Source organism: Garra rufa, chromosome 15 (genome assembly GCF_049309525.1).
Source record: "Garra rufa chromosome 15, GarRuf1.0, whole genome shotgun sequence".
Taxonomy (NCBI): domain Eukaryota; kingdom Metazoa; phylum Chordata; class Actinopteri; order Cypriniformes; family Cyprinidae; genus Garra; species Garra rufa.
The window spans coordinates 35,162,558-35,179,047 of NC_133375.1; the positions used below are offsets into that span (position 1 = coordinate 35,162,558).

Below are 16,490 nucleotides of genomic sequence, written 5' to 3' on the forward strand. Positions count from 1 at the left end.
TGATCAGTAATAAGAGTAAATACATTTATAATGTTGTGGGATTTTTATTTTTAAATAAATGCCATTTTCAATCAAAAAAATCCTGAAAAAGTTTCCACAGAAATATTAAAGGGATAGTTCACCCAAAAATGAAAATTTGATGTTTATCTGCTTACCCCCAATGCATCCAAGATGTAGGTGACTTTGTTTCCTCAGAAAAACACAAACGAAGATTTTTAACGAAAACCGGTGCAGTCTGCCAGCCTTATCATGGACATGGATGGGCACCAAACCTTTAAAAGTAAACAAAAACATGCACAGACAAATCCAAATTACACCCTGTGGCTCGTGATGATACATTGATGTCTTAAGACACGAAACGATCGTTTTTTGTGAGAAACTGAACAGTATTTATATCATTTTTTTACCTTTGATACACAGCCACGTCCATCTGTCATGTGCACGAGTTTGGCATCAGTCACGTCACATGAGCACGCGCTCTGTGGTAGAATACGCAAACGCCGGAAGCCATCTGTCGCATGAATACGACACTCATTGTTTACACAGAGCACAGAGATTGTGGGTATAGCGGCTATTCAAAATTGTAATTACTTGCGCGTATCCTGATTGTTTAAACCGATTTAAAGCTAAAAGATTACGTTTGCTTGCGCAAACTCATCCGGGACTTTTCACTGATTTCCCCTTACGGTGTTTGCGTATTCTACGCTAGAGCGCGTGCACATGTGACGTGACTGATGCCAAACTCGTGCTCATGACAGATGGACTTGGCTGTGGATCAAAGGTAAAAAATTATATAAATACTGTTCAGTTTCTCGCAAAAACCGATCGTTTCATGTCTTAAGACATCAATGTATCATCACGAGCCGCAGGGTGTAATTTGGATTTGTCTGTGCATGTTTTTGTTTACTTTTAAAGGTTTGGTGCCCATCCATGTCCATGATAAGGCTGGCAGACTGCACCGGTTTTCATTAAAAATCTTCGTTTGTGTTTTTCTGAGGAAACAAAGTCACCTACATCTTGGATGCATTGGGGGTAAGCAGATAAACATCAAATTTTCATTTTTGGGTGAACTATCCCTTTAAGCAGCACAACTGAAAATCAACATTGATAAATATTTCTTAAATCTTCTGAAGCATCATTTTAAAATGCTGATTTGATGCTTAAGTCATAATGCTGAAAATTCAGTTTTGCCATCAGGAATAAATTACACTTTAAAAAAGGACAGTTATTTCAATTTGTAATACTTCATATCTGATCAAATAAAGCAGAAAAGCCTTCTTTCAGGACCATCAAGAAACCAACCCCAAATGTTTTAAACAGTAGTGTATCTCTCTTGGCTTAGGTTTCTTCAGACGCAGCGTGACTAAAAAGGCTGTGTACCGCTGCAAGAGTGGTGGAAGCTGCGAGATGGACATGTACATGCGGAGAAAGTGTCAGGACTGCAGACTGCGCAAGTGCAGAGCCGTCGGGATGCTGGCAGAGTGTGAGATTGACGTAAAAACTTCTAGACTGATTTGAATCTTAATGAGTCTTTGATGCCTTTAATAACTGATGCTACTTCACACAAAGACACTTATAATCAAATTAGACTGAGTTAGCACAAAACACTGTCAGCATTAGCTGACTGGTGATGTCTTTTTGTCAGGTCTGCTTACAGAGGTGCAGTGCCAGTCGAAGAGACTGAGGAAAGGCTCCAAGCACAGAGGACACAACGGGTCAGCAGGAAGAGTTGAAGATGACTACGCTGAAAGCAGAAGCGTCTCGTCCACCAGCAGATTCACCACACGGGTAAAACTCTCTCATATTATTTAGCCTTTCCAAGCATGAAATTTGATTTTTACTGAGATTTGATGCCTGTCGTGTTTTAAAAATTCTGAACAAGTTTCTTGTCTTTAAAATACTGTTTGCAGGTGTCCAGTTTGTCCAGAGAGCAGAGATGCATTCTGAATAGAATTGTCGAGGCTTATCGTAGATACATAATTCAAGACAACACGCACTGCCGGGTATGTTTTTTTCCATTAAAAATGAACACAGACATACTGCCCATAATATATCATAACAATACAGTGCCTTGCAAAAGTATTCATACCCCTTCATTTTTTTTCACGTTTTGTTGCAGCATTATGTTAAACTGCTTTAAATTAGTTTTTCCCCACATCAATTTACACTCCATACACCATAATAATGACAAAGCAAAAACCAGATTTACTAATTTTATTAAAAATAAAACACTGAAATAAGTACATTGCATAAGTATTCATACCCTTAACTCAAGTCTTTTTGGGTATGATGTGACAAGCTTTGCACATCTGCATTTGGCGATTATCTGCCATTCTTTGCCTTTTCAGCTCTCAAGCTCTGTCAGCTTGGATGGGGGCTGGCAGACATTTTCTAGAGTCCTAGTTGTTCCAATCGTCTTCCATTATGGATAATGGAGGCTACATGCTTCTTTGAACCTTCAATGCAGCTGATTTTTTTCTGAACTCTTCCCTAGATCATTGCCTTAACGCAAGTCTGTCACTGAGCTCTACAGGCAGTTATCTTGACCTCAGGACTTGGTTTTTGCTCTTATATGCATTTTCAGCTGTTAGACCTTTTCTGAGAGGTGTGTGCCTTTCTAAATCAAACTCATTCAAATGAATTTGCTACAGTTTAACTCCACTCAAAGTGTAGTAACATCTAGAAGCAAAATGAATGCTCCTGAGCTAAATTTCGAGTATTCCAGAAAAGGGTATGAACACTTATGCAACGGGATCTTTTCAGTTTTTTATTTCTAATACATTTGCAAGTGGTTACACACCTGTTTTGTGCTTTGTCATTATGGTGTATGAGATGTAGATTGAAATGGAAAAAAGTCATTTAAAGCAGTTTAACATAATGCTGCAACAAGACAAAACGTGAAAAAATGAAGGGGTATGAATACTTTTGCAAGGCTCTGTATATCATTCTTTTCTTTCCCCAGGTGCCTCTGTGGTCAAGTTTGACAAACAGTGTAGATCTGGCTCCTCCACAGACAGAGAAGCTTTTGCAGTTTTTGAGGAGTGTACCTGGTCAGTTTCATCCAGCTTTTCTCAGATCGCACGACACTCCTCAAAATACAACTAACTTGTGTTCATCTGTTGTTTAGGGTTCGAGCTTTTGGATAGTTCTGACCAGAACACACTTCTGTCCAGCTCTTCAGTTGAAGTCATGTTCCTACTCTTAGCTCAGCAGTTCTCTGAGAACCCAACTAGTGTTAGCAATGGTAATTGCATATATTATCATGTGACCCTGGACACAAATCCAATCATAAGGCTCAATTTTTTGAAATTAAGATTTTTACAGCATCTGAAAGCTGAGTATTTCCATTGATGTATGGTTTGTTAGGACAGGACAATATTTGGCTGAGATACTATTTGACTATTTGAAATGGATACAAAAATCAAAATATTGAGAAAATTGCCTTTCAGGTGAGACACTGCAGGTGAATAGAGTTAAAAAAAAAAATAACTAAGAGTTATTGCCTTACTTACCCATTTGATATACTACACTGATAATTGCAAACATTTTTTTGTATTACAAGTTTTCCAAAATGTTATGTTTTAATATGCAAATGATGCATTATTTAATGAAATATGCACTAATGTGCATACATTTCTAGTACAAAAATCTAATCAATGGATGAAGTCAGTTTTAAAATTCTTGTTAAATTTTTTTGACAGATTAGAGTCAAAAGTTTTTACAGGAGGAATATTGGGTATCTCATTTCGTCACTCCATAATAAAAAAAAAACTTAGAACAGGCAGAAAATTATATATATTTTTTGGAAAATAAAATGTATAAAATCAAGCAAATTATATATGAACAAATCCCTCTGTAAAAACCTTCAGAATAAAGACAGGAATAAAAAGTGGAGATTTATGGCTCAGTGTAGGAGAAAAAAGCTCATTTAAAAAAAAATGCCTTTAAAAATAAGCATTGTAATTAAAATCTATTGACACAAATAGATAAAGTGCTATAAAATAAACACTTAACAGTGTCTTTTGAATGTTTTCTTTCCACTAATTTGAAAAAACACTTTATGAAAATCCAAAAAGCCCAAAATCTCAAACTTGACAGGTGCATGAACAAACAGTGTTTTTGTTTGCAGTGTCTCCCCTTAAGGTGGTCCAACTGAAGTTATTAGCAATGCATATTACTAATCAAAAATAAAGTTTTGACATAATAATGCTAGGAAATTTACAAAATATCTTCATGGAACATGATCTTTACTGAATATCCTAAAATTATTTTTGCCAGAAAAGACAAAGCGATAATTATGACCCATTCAAAGTATTGTTGGCTATTGCTACAAAGATACACGTGCTACTTAAGACAGGGTCACAAATAATCTGCTTAAGTCTGATGTCATGTGTGTTTTTTTTTTCAAAAGGAAACAACAAACAGTGGTAATATAGTCTCATGATGTGTTGTACTAATACCGAATCTTAATCTTATACCTGTACTGAAATTTCAGTTGGCCAGACAGTGACTCATTTTATGAGTAATTAAAATAATTAGTTTCCTCAGCTGAATCATGTGCTATAAATAAACTATGCTCATAAAGCATTATTAAGATAGTATTGTCACTTGAAACAGAAAACTCATCATTTAGGTCAGTTATGACTAACTGCTTTGTTTTCTATCACCAGCTTTATACCCAGCAAATTCAAATAACTCGAACCATTTTGAGTCCAAGACTGGGAACAGCCACAGGACATTGACACACTCAGGTGATCTATAATGCACCATGATAATCTGACATTACATGCAGTGATTAATCCAATTGATGCATCATATTGTCTAAATTTTTGTGTCTGCTGCTAATATTGTGATTTTTATCTTTAAGGGTTGAATGAGGAGTTCTTGAGGTCTGTGGTAAATTTCCTCCACAGCATGGTGACTATTGCGGTAACCGAGGCTGAATATGCACTTCTAACAGCAACTGCAGTGTTATGTTCAGGTCTGTGGATTATGATTAACGCAATTGTGACTCATTTCCATGTATTCATTTATAGGTCAGAAAGCAAATTACATTAAGGTTTAGCTAAGACTCTTCAAAGTAAGCATTTCGAAAGTTTTTTTTCTTGTTGCAAGGATGCCATAAAAGAACTGTTTTTGGTTCCCCAAAGAACCTTAAATAGTTCTTAAAATATTTTTTTTCTTAGTCTGAAAACATTTTAATAACCTAAATAGAACTTAATTAAGAGATTCCATTGATGTTTAAAGAGATACTTCACCCGAAAATGAAAATTCTGTCATTAATTACTCACCCTTCATGCCGTTCAAAACCCGGAACACAAATTAAGATATTTTTGATGAAATCTGTGAGCTTTCTGACCCTGCAGACAACAACGCAACTACCATGTTTAAAGCCTAGAAAGATAGTAAGGACTTCGATAAAATGGTCCATATGACAACAGTGGTTCAACCATAAAGTTATGAAGCTACAAGAATCATTTTGTGCACGAAAAAAAACAAAACAAAAATAATGACTTCCTTCAACAATTTCTTCTCTTCTGTCAGTCTTCAAAGCACATTCAACAAGAGTACCAAGTATTTTAACAATGTTTTTAGGGCTGTCACAAACGATTTTTTTGGCAATCGAGTAATTGGTCGATTATTCTGATGAATTAATCGAGTAATCGGGTGATTATCTTTTTTTGAGGTAATAAAAAAAAAGACCTAACAATATAGCCTTTAAAAAGACTTAAAATACATATATAATAGCAATTGATTCAAATAAAATATCAAAAAAGCAAGCAATCATATGGTTTTATAGATTAAAAACTGTGAAAATACATAATGTATTATAAACAATAGAACTAATGTACATTTTGTATTATATCAAAAGACTCCAGAGAACGCCAACGACCTGACAATTGTTTTTATACTTTACTGAGCCATCTAATCCTGGGGTGCTTCTCAATATCCCTCCTCGTTTCCTCGCTCCTCCGTCCTCCATCCTATGACCCGGAAACCGATCGAGCTCAGCCATCTTGTAGGACATCTCAGTTCTTTAATTGCACCTTGAGGAGGCGAGGATCGAGGAGTGAGGAGGCTTACTGAGGAGTCTTGAGCGAGGATACACAGGTGTATCCTATGCGGAAGTGTTTTATCGACTAAACGTGACGCACTCCCCCCCCTTCAGATCTGTCATAAAAAATTAGATTTATATTTCACCTTTGCAGTGTAAATAATGTCATATATTTCAACAGGGCATCTTGCTTTGTTAATAATTATTATGAATGCCTTAAATAACTAACTTTAACAACATATGGGCAGATCCCTTTAGCGCAGCTGATGATGCTTTGAAGTGACGTTTGAGTGGTCAAGAATATTCCAATGTTCATCCTTTGATTCCTCCGTCCTAATTTCCTTTCCTTAAATCCTTCCCTCGTATCCTAAGAGGGTGGAGCTAAGACGCGAGGAAAGGAAGCAAGGAAAGGAAACGAGGATGCAAAAATAAGAAATGAGAAGCACCCCTTGTTTAATATTGACCAAAACAATATTTAATTCAAATGTTCACTTAATCTTTAATATTTGGCCATTTCTTTATGATAGAAATGCTACAGCCTCTGTAATTCAGATTTCAGGTTTGAGTATTTATTTTGAAATCACAATGAACAGTTAGCATATTGACGAAGATATTGATGTATTATTCTGTGTTTGGGTGGGATTATAAATGATTTACCCTACAAATCTGCTAAAATGGTGCACATTGTGTTCCTAGATGAATGTTGTAGTAAAAAGAGATGGAGTTTAAGGAACTCCACACATGTAAGTGATAACTGTTTGTGTGGAGCAGCATTTACTTGAACAAAGCTGCTCTGAGAAGCACATACCTAACCTACACGCATGTAAATAACTGAAGCGCATATATTAAATCCACATCGCATATATTTCAGTGTTTCCCCTGCCATTATTTTAGGGGGCCGGCCCAAGTTAATTTTATTTTCTATATAGCGCCAGATCACAATAGAAGTCATTTAAGGCTAGCTTTCCTATAGAACAGGTCTATACCTTGTTTTTTTATTAAACAAACTAAATAGCCTCATGTTCTTTATCTTATTTACTTGACTGTCTCTACATGGTTGCGCATTTACAATTTCTCCTTCACGAAAACACAGATGGGATCGCAGACTCCATTCATAAAAACGGAATTTACTGTAGTGTGCAATGCCAAGGAATTCGTAAATTTTTGGATGAATAAATCAAAAGTTGGTCTGTCACTTAATTTGAATCGCGATATGGACTAGTTTCTGTGAATACTGAAATGCAAAAAGAGGGTTTCAGTATGAATCCTGCATGTTCCATTTGCCTTTTATATGTATGAATGGTGGAGACGCATTTTTTTTTTTTTACTACACGCATACTGAAACACGCGTGACGCTCCTGGTAATTTTTGGCCTTTGCATCTCACATAAACAGATAAACTCAATCTCCAAACCTGCTGTGAGTGTTGCTTCTTGTCAATTTTACCATTTCATTTGAGAAAACTAGCATCATATCATATTGTATACACACAGAAACTTCACGGCAACCTGAAGTCTTGAATAGTCTTGTATTACTTTTGTACAGTATGATGTAGGTGTTTCTATATTCCTATTTAAATAATTTACATAAAACAATTAAATTCTAAAAAATAAAGATTACAACAAGATTAACTACTTAATTGTAGAAAAAAAATACTTTTTTTTAACTGAATATAATATAATTTTTCTTCCATGTATTAATTTTAACAGCAAACCTCTGTTTGTTTGCCAAAAAATAAAAGGGTTTATTTTTCATTTGATTAAAAAAATGTTTATTCTTTCATTTGATTATCAGAAAAAATACAAGATTTTTTTTAGAAACACAAGAATTTCTGAAAAAAAAGGAAAATATTGTAGGGCCCTATTGTTCAAAAAGTTGAAATGGAGAGTTTTGGACTTATTTTTTCACTGAAATGTTTTCGTTTTTACACAAAGTAGGATAAGGTACCAGGGGTACCTTAAAAAAAGTAACGTTGGCTACGGGCACCCAGCACCACCCCTCCAAAGCTGTAAACCTCGGCGGAAACACTGTATTTATTTAATTCAATCGTAGCTTTGTGAATTCACTAGGGCTGTCCCCGACTATGAATTTTCATAGTCGAATCAGAATTTTCGAATCTTTCTATAGTCGACCGATAGTCGAATCATCTAGGCTTATGTGCGTGTGTGAATGGGTTGGGAGGGGCACGACACTATAGTCAGCAGGAGGGTAAAACTATTTTTATTTTATTTTATAAGCGACCAAAACTGCCTGCCAACTGACAGACAAACTTATTTAGGTTTAAATAAAAACACAGAACGCGTCTTTTATCTGAACAAGATGGCGCCGCGAATGGCAGCCTCTGTGCTTAGCTCTCCAGTTGTTTTAGTGTTTTTGTTCGTTTTTCCTGTTTTTTGTTTTGCAAACACGATCAGTTTTACAAGGGATGAACTGCTAAACATTAGGCAGAACATACCACAAAATCTCCTACCGGTTTTTGATTATTCGGACGTTTTGCTCAACATCATAGTTGGCGGAGCGGCGGCGCTTACCAAAGGCTTCAGGACGCGCAGGACGCGCAGGACGCGGGGGAAGCGCGCCGGCGCGCTCGTGAAGCTTCGTCAGCGTGGATTCAGGATGACACTGCCAGGCATACATTTGGCAAATCTCCGGTCTCTACCAAACAAAACGGACGAACTCCTTCTGCTCTCCCGGACAAATAAGGACTTCTCACACTCTGCTGCTCTGTGTTTCACGGAAACCTGGCTGAACGCGGCTATACCGGACAGCGCGATTCATCTCCCGGGATATCAGCTGTTCAGAGGAGACCGCGACGCAGAATCGACGGGGAAATCGCGCGGCGGCGGGACGTGCTTTTACATCAATGAGAGGTGGTGTACAGATGTAACAGTGTTAAAGAAAATATGCTGTTCTGATGTTGAAGCGCTTTTCATAAACTGTAAGCCGTTCTATTCGCCGCGAGAGTTTTGCTCGTTCATTCTCGTGAGTGTGTACATTCCACCGCAAGCGCACGTGAGCCTGGCGTTACAGAAACTCGCTGATCACATCACAGAGACAGAACAACAACACCCGGACTCTGTTTTAATCATTCTTGGGGATTTTAATAGAGCAAATCTCTCCCGTGAACTTCCAAAATACAGACAGCACATCACATGTCCGACCAGAGATAGAAATATATTGGACCACTGTTACACCACAATAAGGAATGCATATCACTCTGTCTCACGGGCAGCTTTGGGACTTTCTGATCACTGCCTGGTTCATCTTATACCAACCTACAGGCAAAAACTTAAATCTGCTAAACCTGTAGCAAAGTCTGTAAAGAGATGGACCAACGAAACAGAGCGGGCTTTACAAGCCTGTTTCGAATGTACTGATTGGAGTGTTTTTGAAGCTGCTGCTACTGATCTGGACGAGCTTACAGAGACTGTTACTTCATATATCAGTTTCTGTGAGGATTTATGCATTCCTACCAGGACTCGCTTAACTTACAACAACGACAAACCATGGTTCACTGCAAAACTCAGACAGCTTCGTCATGTCAAAGATGATGCTTACAGGAAAGGGGACAAAGTCTTGTATAAAGAGGCCAAATACACACTGGAAAAGGAGATCAAAGTGGCAAAGAGAAATTATTCCGAAAAGATAAGGAACCAATTTCATTCCAGTGACTCTTCATCAGTGTGGAAAGGTCTAAAACACATCACCAATTACAAGACATCATCCCCCAGCACTTTGCAGAATCAGCAACTGGCAGACGATCTGAACGAGTTCTATTGTCGGTTTGAAAAGACACCATTTACACCTCCAACATCACCCCTCTCCCCCACTCCTGCAACTCCCATTCAAATCAGTGAAGATGAGGTACGCAAGGTCTTCAAAAAGAACAAAAGAAGAAAGGCACCAGGCCCTGACGGTGTCACACCAGCCTGTCTGAAAACCTGTGCAGATCAGCTGGCACCCATTTTCTCACAGATCTTCAATAGGTCTTTGGAGTTGTGTGAAGTCCCCGCCTCTCTCAAACGTTCTGAAATCATCCCCATTCCAAAGAAACCCAAAATAACAGGACTTAACGACTACAGACCTGTGGCGCTAACATCTGTCGTCATGAAGTCGTTTGAGAAACTGGTTCTGGCTTATCTGAAGGACATCACCAGACCCTCACTGGACCCCCTGCAGTTTGCTTATCGTGCAAACAGGTCTGTAGATGATGCAGTGAACATGAGTCTACATTTCATACTGCAGCATCTGGACAAATCAGGGACTTACGCGAGGATCCTGTTTGTGGACTTCAGTTCAGCCTTCAACACTATCATCCCAAACCTCCTCCTGCCCAAACTAACTCAGCTCTCTGTGCCCACATCAGTCTGTCAGTGGATCAACAGCTTCCTGACAGACAGGCAGCAGCTAGTGAGGCTGGGAAAATTCTCATCCAGCACCCGTACTATCAGCACTGGCGCCCCTCAGGGTTGTGTCCTCTCCCCACTGCTCTTCTCCCTGTATACAAATGACTGTACCTCCAAAGACCCCTCTGTCAAGCTCCTGAAGTTTGCAGACGACACCACACTTATCGGCCTCATTCAGGACGGTGACGAGTCTGCTTACAGACAGGAGGTAAAAGAGCTGGCTGTCTGGTGCAGTCATAACAACCTGGAGCTCAACACGCTCAAGACTGTGGAGATGATCATAGACTTCAGGAAAACCCCCCCTGCTCTCCCCCCACTCACCATCATGGACAGCACTGTAAACACAGTGGAGTCATTCAGGTTCCTTGGCAACACCATCTCTCAGGACCTGAAGTGGGATGTTCACATAGACTCCATTGTGAAAAAGGCCCAGCAGAGGCTGTACTTCCTCCGCCAGCTGAGGAAGCTCAACCTGCCACAGGAACTGCTGAAACAGTTTTACTCTGCCATCATTGAATCCGTCCTCTGCACTTCAATTACCATCTGGTTCAGCTCAGCTACAAATTCTGATCTCAGAAGACTACGTCGGATAGTCCGGACTGCTGAGCGAATCATTGGTACTACCCTCCCTACCCTTCAAGATCTGTACTTATCCAGAGTACGAAAAAGGGCTGCCAAAATTACTCTGGACCCCTCACATCCAGCACACTCACTTTTTGAACTGTTACCATCCGGTCGGCGCTACAGAGCACTGAGCACTAGAACGACCAGACACCGAAACAGTTTCTTTCCTCAGGCAATCCATCTCATGAACACTTGATCGTGGAACATACAACACTATACATTCTTTATTCATTTTTCCGTTATTTATTTAAAGCACATACTTACTTCCATTCAAATGTCTTTGCTATTTTTGCACATTGTCTGTCTTGTATACTTGTATATTGTTCTTTTTATAATATGTATCGTCTTGTCACTGTCATTCTGTAGCACTGTGGAGCTCTGTCACAAAAACAAATTCCTAGTATGTGCAAACATACCTGGCAATAAAGCTCATTCTGATTCTGATCTGATTCTGATTCTGAACGCGTCTTTTAGTTCTAAAAACGCGTGGCGCACAGCACTGCCTTTTTTGGTGACTTTTAATGAAAGAGCAGTGTGCTGCGGTTTTTTTATGTTGCTAAGCAACGACCAAAACAGCTGTCCTGTCAGTCAAATCAAAGGATTATAGCGCGAGCGCTCTAAAATCTTAGTTTTTTTGCTGTTAAGTAAACTGTCATATTAGCAGAAACCCTAAATAATACAGCTCCGGGTTACCCACGATAGACACCAAAGGTTTCTCCTCCATTTCTTGGAGTCTCCGGACTTTTTAAGCAACGGTAAACTTTCGCCATCACAACAGAAGGCCCGCCTCTCCATTCATTCGATTGGACAATGGAAAAGAACGCGAATGACGTCGGGCGTTTTTCCGCTCAGAGTTGATTTTTTTTCAACTTCAGGCGCTCAGAGCGCTCCTGCAAAACGCGAGGCGCCGGGTGCGCATAAACAGCGTGCAGAACGCTCACTGCCAACAGAAAACCATTCAAAAGAGGCGCCTCCAACTGCAAAAACGCGTTCGGTGTGATCGCCGCCATCCCTGCCGTCAAGATGCCATGGTCCTCATCTCGTCATGCATCAGGGAAAGTGAAAATTAAATTAGTCACAGGGGTGGTTGGATTTATTCACAAACACGTTAAAAATATTTATTGAACGCTTCTTTCTTTTCACTTTTGTTTTTACTGCATTATCATAATCAAAGGCTGTATATAACTTAATATAACCGTACAAAACCAGTAGTTCTGTGTGCAATTAGACATTGAGCACCCCCATATTGGCAAAATGGTATGATGCTCGTTTCACCCGCGAAGATTCGACTGTGAGATCGGTGGTCGAATCAGGCTCTGCATATCGATGCATCGAATCTTCGACTATTCGGGGACAGCCCTAGAATTCACAATAGCCTTATGCTTTATTACGATTTTTGTCAAATGCTTAATATATCATGTAGCTTTGGCAAACAGTCTAATAATGCATTTCATGGATTTTCATCTGTGGAATGCACCACTTCTGGTATTTCACCAGTTATTTGACACAGGCAAATTGCAGTCGAGGATTTTTTTTAAATCAAGTACTCGATTTGAATTGAGGAATCGTAACATCCTTATTATGTGTCAATGTGTCAGTTGCGTTGCTGTTTATGCAGAGTCAGAAAGTTCTCAGATTTAATCAAAAATATCTTAATTTCTGTTCCAAAGATGAACAAAGGCCTTAAAGGTGCCATAGAATGGAAAACTGTGTTTGGCTTGGCATAGTTAAATAATAACCGTTCAGTACATGGACATGACATACCAAGAGTCTCAAACACCATCGTTTCCTCCTTCTTATATAAATCTAGTGTTTGCAAAAGACCACCGAAAAATAGGTCAATTCCAACATAACACCGACTGTTACGAAACTTTCCCGGAATCGTTGATAGCTACGCCTCCAACATTTGCATAGCCCAGTCATCGGTAACGTCAGTACATCAGTAACACAAGGCAAGCCACAGAAGGGACACGGTTAGCTTAATGCTAACAGTAGCCTGTTACATTGCAATACATTGGATTTCACTTACCACATAAACAGAGAGATGACTGTGCTGATGATGGTGAATGATGGAGAAATAACTGCGCTGATGATGGCGAATGATTTACAGATCTTGAGAATCACTGACAAACAGCTGAACTTGTGTGGTAAGGAAGCACTCCCTCTGCATTGTAACGTTACACAGAGCACATATGATCACAGTAATGAGACTAAAATGTCGGCGATTCAAAACGGCAGATTCAACAAATTCGCATATTAAAAGCGGCTAGAGCTCCTAATTAAATATATATTTTTATCCATGTGTGAGCTATAAAGAGGAACAGCTCTGTGAAACAACCAATCAGAGCAGAGCTCATTAATATTCATGAAGCTTCCAAATAAGGCAATAACAGACCATTTCATTCTAGGGACAAATCCTAGGGTTGTAAATGGACCTGTAAAACCATTTCTGGAGACTTTTTGCCCTTTCCTATGCCATATACCTTCTATGTAGATATCAGAGAACAATTTAAAATATTCTCTCAATGCATTCTATGGCACCTTTAAGGTTTAGGAACAACATGAGGGTGAGTAATTAATGACAGACTTTTCATTTTTGGGTGAACTATTCCTTTAAGGTTCTTCATGGAACCATTTGATCTCAATAAAGAACCTTTATTATTAAGTGTGTGTAGAACTGTTTTAAATGACCTCTATTTTTTCCCTGTTTTGAAGCAGACAGGCCATCTCTGCGTGCGGTAGGCTGTGTTGAGAACTTACAGGAGTTTGTTTTGGAGCTCCTGTCCCGAGCTTGCTGCTGCTGTAGTAGTCAGGGGACGGCACAGGATCCGAGACGCTTCGCAAGGCTCCTGGGACGGCTGACGGAGCTGAGAACACTACGACACAACCACCTCACCCTTCTCCCACAGCAACCCTGGGACATGCAGTCATGAGACAGATTTATGACATCTGATATCTGTTGCAATACATTTTAATTGCCCAGAACAATATCCCAGGTCAGTGTACTTTTGGTTACCCATGTGCAAACATAGTTTAGTTTAATAAAACAAATAAAACAAATGTAAGCCTCATGATGTGATGGTTTCTTATATGCGTTAAATAAAAATGTTTATTTTGAGTTGTAGGTCTACTTTTCATTTATGTTGTTATATATATATGAATTTGCATGTATTGTTCTGTTTATCAATTTTCAGATGTACATTAATAATAAATATGTAATCATTTTCTTCAGAAGCTTCAAGTCCATGCAGATTTTTTAATGATAATTGTATTACACGTTTTTTTTTTCTGTCATAGTGCTGCAAATTCATAAGCTTTTGGCAAAATTTGTTGCAAGTGATTTGTCCAGAACCATTGCTGAGCATGGGTGTGTCCAGACATCTACAAAAGATGAGTCAACACAAGACTACCTAATAGTTTTAGACTTTAATGACATGTTAATTATATAATTTAATAATACATAGACTCCCAGCCAGTCAAAGGTTTTTATAACAGTAAGATTCTGCTCACCAAGCCTGCATTTATTTGATCCAAAGTACAGCAAAACAGTAAAGTTACTATTTAAAATAGCTGTTTTATATTTGAATATATTTTAAAATGTAATTTATTCCTGTGATGAAAGCTAAATTTTCAGCATCATTACTCCAGTCTTCAGTGTCACATGATCCTTCAGAAATAAGAAATTATAGAAATTAATACTTTTATTTAGCAAGGATGCATTAAATTGATCAGAAGTGATGATAAAGACATTTATCATGAATGTTACAAAAGATAAATCCTGTTTTTCTGATCTTTGTATTCATCAAAGAAACCTGATTTTTTTTTTTTTTTACTATTTTCACCATAATAATAATGTTTTTTGAGCAGCAAATCAGAATTTTAGAATGTTTTTTGAAGGATCATGTGACTGGAGTGATGACGCTAAAATTCAGCTTGAAATCACAGGAATAAATTACATTTGAAAAAATATTCAAATTGAAAACAGTTATTTTAAATAGTAAAAATATTTCAACATTTTACTGTTTTTGCTGTACCTTGGATCAAATAAATACAGACTGGGTGAACAGAAGAGACTTCTTTAAAAAACATAAAAAAATCTTACTGTTCAAAAACTTTTGACTGGTAGTGTGATATACTAAGTGAACACTCAGGTAGAATACTGTGGGTTATGATTTAAAGTAGTATATGATTAAACTAAACTATTACCTTACAATAATAGAAAGAAGTGGCTGGACTGTCACTTCTGCCCCCTAATTAAAAATAAGTGCATGACTTCAGTTTTACCTTGTCTCCATATCATTTAGAAGACAGCTTTCTACAAATAGCTAAAGTGAAGTATTCATTTATAACAGCAATGTTCGTCTGACGTTTTACCCCTAAATTGTATCTGGTAATCAGTCATACACAAACAGGAGTAAGACCTGCAACTGTTTTAATTTCCCTATGACCACAAATGAAACAGTGATGCAGTGGTCGTATCATCATATGAATGTTTAACTTTTCAAATTCATATCTAAAACGAACTTTAGTGGGCTTTGAATGTTACAGAGACACAGAGTAACAGTTTCTCTTTTGCTTAGATTTAATCATCTTCCAGGCTTTATAGGACCGTTTTGAACCTTGGCTCTAGAAGGAGTATATCGTTTAGGATAAAAAGTGCTATTTTTAAGACATTAAGTCTAGTTGATTAATAATTGTTGCGCTCAAGCTTTTTTTTTTTAAATTAGCAATACACCTTATTGGCTTGCTTACTGTTATTTAACATTTAAAAGCATTTTTAAATTGTTAATAGAGAGAGTGTGTGTGTGTGTGTGTGTGTGTGTGTGTGTGTGTGTGTGTGTGTGTGTATTCCGGCAATAAATACTGTTTTAATATGATCTGTGACAAACGTAACAATAAAACATCTGGATAGAGTAGGCTGACATCACCTTATAAAGGAAGAAATCATACTCCACGTGTTCTTCCATCAATACTGACTCACTGCTGCCCCCTACAAGTAGTCAAGGGTACAGCAAGGGAAAAAATATCATGTTTCAACAAAACATGGGCGGTACACTAACAAGAATTTTACAAGTCGATATATTTTTGATTGCCTCACCAATGGTCAACATTTCTAATGTTATTTAATGAAGCATCTACCTCAAGTTACCCCTTACAAAATACCAAAATACGCACGTTTGGTTTAAGCGGCTTATATATTTTGCAATGTGTATATATATGTGTGTGTGTGTGTATGTATGTATATACAGTAGTCAACATTTGAAGTGGATCAAAAAAGTTAATCAAAGTTGTCCTAAGACAAGAATGGATATTGTTTTGGTTTTAGGACAACTTTAATGAAAGGTTTTGATCCACTTCAAATGTTGACTACTGTATATACATACATACACACACACACGTATGTAT

General features: G+C 38.0%; 1 protein-coding gene across 1 annotated transcript in view; it reads left to right on the plus strand.

The window, feature by feature from the left end:
• nr1h5 (nuclear receptor subfamily 1, group H, member 5) overlaps positions 1–14,306 on the plus strand; it is a 37,486-nt gene extending 23,180 nt beyond the window's left edge. Inside the window, exons 4-11 of the mRNA XM_073819113.1 lie at positions 1,343–1,483; positions 1,646–1,788; positions 1,911–2,003; positions 2,963–3,050; positions 3,128–3,244; positions 4,671–4,751; positions 4,868–4,981; positions 13,803–14,306. Coding sequence (XP_073675214.1) covers positions 1,343–1,483; positions 1,646–1,788; positions 1,911–2,003; positions 2,963–3,050; positions 3,128–3,244; positions 4,671–4,751; positions 4,868–4,981; positions 13,803–14,017 — 992 coding nt within the window. The 3' untranslated portion in view covers positions 14,018–14,306. The remainder of the gene's footprint in view (positions 1–1,342; positions 1,484–1,645; positions 1,789–1,910; positions 2,004–2,962; positions 3,051–3,127; positions 3,245–4,670; positions 4,752–4,867; positions 4,982–13,802) is intronic.
• Positions 14,307–16,490: the final 2,184 nt, after the last annotated feature.